This window comes from Pinus tabuliformis, chromosome 8, assembly GCF_031772625.1.
Source record: "Pinus tabuliformis cultivar Carrire ecotype Pingquan chromosome 8, CPIR1, whole genome shotgun sequence".
NCBI classification, from domain to species: Eukaryota; Viridiplantae; Streptophyta; class Pinopsida; order Pinales; family Pinaceae; genus Pinus; species Pinus tabuliformis.
Window position 1 is genome coordinate 1,369,661,443 of NC_142294.1, and position 4,936 is coordinate 1,369,666,378.

At 41.5% G+C, this 4,936-nt stretch overlaps 1 protein-coding gene across 1 annotated transcript; it reads right to left on the bottom strand.

Moving 5' to 3' along the window:
• Positions 1-1,762: 1,762 nt before the first annotated feature.
• On the bottom strand, positions 1,763-2,284 carry LOC149240594 (uncharacterized). Its single transcript, XM_089370228.1, has one exon. It carries the CDS (start codon positions 2,282-2,284, stop codon positions 1,763-1,765), a length of 522 nt encoding a protein of 173 aa, XP_089226354.1.
• Between the last annotated feature and the right edge of the window lie 2,652 nt (positions 2,285-4,936).

Below are 4,936 nucleotides of genomic sequence, written 5' to 3' on the forward strand. Positions count from 1 at the left end.
CCTAGCCAAGGCTTCTCCCCACCATTGATCCTGCCCATTCAGCATGCGCCAGACTAGCTTGATACCAAGAGCCTTATTTGTTAAGTTTGGGAGATGGATGGAGATGCCTCCATATTCGAAGGGAAGAGTCACTTGATCCCACCGAACCAAACTGAACTTTTTGGAGTCCTGCTTCCCACCCCGCCAAAGGAAGCCTCTGATTATAAGCTCCATTTGCTTGTGTATGCTAGCTGGAGCCAAAGTTAAAGCATACTGGTAAATTGGCAAAGCCGAAAGAAGAGCTTTGATTAAGATGGTTCTGCCAGCCAAGTTTAACCACATCATCCCCCAACTTTGAATTTTCCCCCTCACTTTCTCGATTTGTTTATTCCAAATCTCTGTCTTAATCCCTTCTTTGGCCAACGGTAACCCCAAGTATATGAAATGACTCCATTTTTGCTGAACTGGAATTTCCATGATTTGGGAGATCCTTTGCATGATATTGTTTGGCACATTCCAGGTGTATATTCTACATTTTTTATTGTTCAAAAGACCTCTAGAGGCAGCTAGGAAGTCATATAACATCTTTTTGAACCTTTTGGCTATAATACTAGAGGCGCCCCCTATCAGGAGAGTATCATCAGTGAAGAGTGAGTGGTTAATTTCTTTAACCCCTCGAGCTATTCTGACACCTGTGATTTCCCTTCTGATTCTCTGATTTTCCAGCTGTATACTAAGCGTTTCTGCTATCATGATGTTAAGAAAAGGGGAGAGCGGGCATGCTTGTCTCAATCCTCTAGTGCTACAAAAGTATCTGCTGGGCCTTCCATTAATCAGCGTTGCAATCCATGGATTGGATATGCATGCTTCAATGATCCCAATAAACTTGAGGGAAATGCCAAACTTTTGAAGTGCTGCAACAAGAAAGTGATGGCAAACATGATCAAAGGCATTAGCCATATCCAACTTTATGACCATACCTCTTTCATTGTTTTGGATGCCACTATGAATGGCTTCTGGTATGAGGATTACATTGTCTGTTATTTGCCTTTTTGGGACGAAACCCCCTTGGTTTTCTAAAATGATACAATGCAAGAATTTTTTTAATCGGTTTGCCAAAATCTTAGTGTTGATTTTGTATGAGGAGTTGCAGAGGGAAATTGGTCTAAATCTATCGAAGGAGATAGGATTTGGCTCTTTAGGGATGAGGGCCAAATGAGAGGTTTTGGTGTTTTCTCCCACTTTGTGTTTTTTGAAGACATTCTTAATCATACGGACCAGGTCTTTTTTAATTGTCTCCCAATGGCTCTTGTAGAAAGCAATGGTGAATCCATCAGGGCCTGGAACTTTTTCTAGATGCATGCTCCAAATAGCCTCCCTTATTTCCTCCGCTGTTACCTCCTTCTCAAGCTCATTGTTTTGCTGTTCACTAACTTTGCTGCTAATTTGCTGAAGAAAATAAGTGTTGTCCTCTTGCTTCTCCCTAGCTGTGAGGAGGTTTTTAAAATAGTTATCAGCTGCCTCTTTTATTTCTCTCTTCCCTTTATTTCCTGTCCTTCCACTTGGATTTTGTCAATTTGATTACCCACTCGTCAAATCTTAAGGTTATTGTGGAAAAAAGCAGTGTTCTTGTCCCCCGCTTGAATCCATAGACATTTAGACTTTTGCCTGAGTTCCTCCTCTTCATGTCTATTTTGCTTCTAGAGGGCTAAAAACATTTCTGTTTCATGGGCTTTGTCTTGTTCAGTATCTTGCTGAATTTCTTTTTCTTTGTTCCACTTTTCTAGCTTCTCTTGCAGCTCTGATTTTTTTTCTTGTCCTTGAGAGCTTCTTCTCTGGCCCACGTTTTTATTTTTGCTCTCACATTTTTAAGCTTGGTTTCCCATACATACTGTGGGGAGCCCAACACCTCTGCGTCCCAACTTTCTTTTATTATGTTCCCAAAGCTTTCCTTGTTGTCCCAAATTTTGCTATATTTGAATGGAATCGGGCCCTGATTCTCCCACTTGTCCAGAATGAGCACAACCGGCTTATGGTCAAATGCTGAAGCATGCACGATTTTGCTCTTAATGGACGAAAAACTTGCTGCTATATCCTCTTGAATCAAAATTCTGTCAAGCCTTTCCTTTATGTTATGAGCACCCGTTCTTTTGTTGCTCCATGTGAATTTCCCATTGTTGGGAGGGATATCAAGCAACTTATGCTCAACAATAATATCCTCCAAGGCTGCTCTTGACGGATCACCAAAGTATTTACCTCCCAGCTTCTCCTCTATATTCCGTATCAGATTTAGATCACCTCCCATGACTAGGTTATCTATCTGAACATCTTGTACCTCTTCTTTTAATGACTCCCTATTAGCCTCCTATTGCAATAGGTTTCATATTTCATGATTCACTGGTTTACATGCCAAATATGTCATCTTTTCATGCTGCAAGGTTCCATATTTCCAAGAAGTTCCATTTTGAAGAATCATACCATTTTTGAAGAATTTTACAGATAAGGGAAAGCCAAACAGCTTAATCTTGGCTTCCCTAGATTTAAATTACTTGTTTTAGAAGATAGAGAATGAATATCTGTCCAAATAGCTTAAACTTGGCAGATCAGTAGCTAGGTAGAGAAATGAAGGAGCCCAACTGCTTAATCTGGGCCCTTGGAAGATATAAGGGTACATTTAGATAGGAGGACAGTCAAAAGAAAAGAAGATAATCAGGGTCTGCAAGTCTAAGTGCACCCATGCAAAAAGAAGAAAAAATGCTAGGCAAGTAGGCTGGCTAAGTAATTTTGTGGTTGCAAAATCAAGCTATGTGATCCATTTCATGTTTTCAAGTGTTATATCTATTCAGATCACAGTTATGAGGCACTTTTTCATTTGGAGGAACTCAAGCGAGGCATGTCTAACTCCCCCTTCTTCTTATTCCCCAAATCACTCACTAACATCCCCTTGAAGACCTTGGGATTTGGCCAACTAGTCCTGTTACCACTTCATTTTTTGTAAAATACTAAGACAAGATTTAACTTTCTTCAGTGAAAAAAGCCACATTTCTTGTGTAAAAAATCATTTCTCCACAGTCCATTCACTTCCTATGTTTTAAGTTTCAGTTCACAAACTTAGCCTCTCCACTACACTTCACCTCAAAAATTCATATTACCTTCTAACATTATTATGTAAATCCCTATCTATTTTCCCTTCTCCTTACTAAAAAGCACTAAATAACTCCCCTATGTACATATCCCCTCCCTCTGGTTGAAAGATAACCTTGACTATGCTTGGGAATCGCTAAGTTTGCCTGAAACTTAGCTAGAACCCTTAGCTTGCCTCTCAAACCATCTTCTAAAAATGCATTAGGACTCATTCCTATGCATAAATTTCCCCTCCAAATGTATACAATCCATCTTTGGCCGTGTTTTACCTTTCCCAAGGCATAAACCCCTTTTGGCCATAAACCCTTCTCAAAACACATAAAACCCTTCTCAAGTGCCTTTGAACTCCTCCAAAGCGTGCAATTCCTTTTTTAGGTTATCGGACCCCTTCCGAGGCCTCAAAAACCTGTATTTCCCAAAGTTTTGACCCCCCGCACATAAATATTAATTTAATATTCGGGCGGGCCCCCGCATATAAATCTACTGCCAGCTCCGCACTCCGTCAGCCCTCCGATCCACCCGCCCAGATCCAACCGCTCTCGGCGATTTCGGATCCGCCCTGAAGATCAACGGTTATCCTTCGATAGCCTGGCGATTTTGCCGTCGTACAGAAGACAGGTGTCCGCCTTTTATTGCGTCAGAGCCCCTTTGACAATTACCGCTCTCATACAGAAGGCGGTTCGATGAAACCACAAACCGCCTTCTGTCTCTCCGCCCCTGACGTCATCGCCACGGCAACACTACGTCACCCCTGCATCAACCCGCCACTGCGTCTTGTGCCATGTCGTCATCCTGCCGTATTGCCATGTCACCCTGCTGACGTCACCTTGCCACGTCACCCTTCCATGTCACCGCCGTACCAGGACCTGCCGCTGACGTCATGCTGACGTCATCACCGAAAAAAGGCGCGAAAGGCGAAAATCGCAGCGAAGGATGCCCGGAATGAAAAACTGAGGCAATTTTTGATGCGCGATTAATGGCGCATCGCTAAGAAAAAATGGTAAAAATGGAAGGTTGCCTATTTCTCGGCTACCAGCAGGCCCGAAAATTCGCAATTGACAGGGTTTCTTCATGAAGGTTCAGAAAAGGGGCGATTTGACAATTTCAAGAGTATCAGAGGAAAGACGAAGCCCAGATTAAATTAAAGAGTATCAGTGAAGCAGCAAAGAGTATTAGATTGGCAATACCAAAGCAGGTGAACATTAAAGACCCCCAAAGCAAAGTCAAAGAAAACGGTGAAGCCATTTAAGGCTCTTAGATCACAGTTAATGCACATCAAAACCACTCGAGAGCAGGGGATCAAAGCCCAAAGCACAATTATGGCTAAGTGAACATCACAGAGCCAAAAGGACACCATATTAACTCATTTTGATATAGCTGCCTCCAGCGTAGCTCAAGGATATTTTCTTGCATTAAATTCAGGACAAAATTAGGTTAAAGAACTCATTTCCCTCAGACCTGTTTAAGGTCTGCTGTAATAGATATTTTTAGATATTTTCCCTATATAAACCACCCTAATTCATTGTTTAAAGGGTTGGTTGGTTGATATTCCTCATGCTGGACTTGCGCTGTATTTTTGAGAAGCTCTGTAATCAAAGACTACTGGAATGCTTTGGATGAAGAACTGACTGTTGTGTTGTTAATGGTTAAAGAGTGACTGTGGAATTCCTGTGCTACTACATGGCTCAATAAGTTTTTCTACCTCTGTTTACATTTTTATTATGTTTATGCACAATTGTGTTACCATCTAAATAGCAAGAAAAAAGAATAGCTTAGGTTTTGCTTGACTGCACCCTATGCTCAGTTCTTGTTA

Coding starts and splice junctions, on each gene's coding strand:
- LOC149240594 (XM_089370228.1), bottom strand. CDS start 2,284: ATGGGAGGTGATCTAAATCTGATACGGAATATAGAGGAGAAGCTGGGA.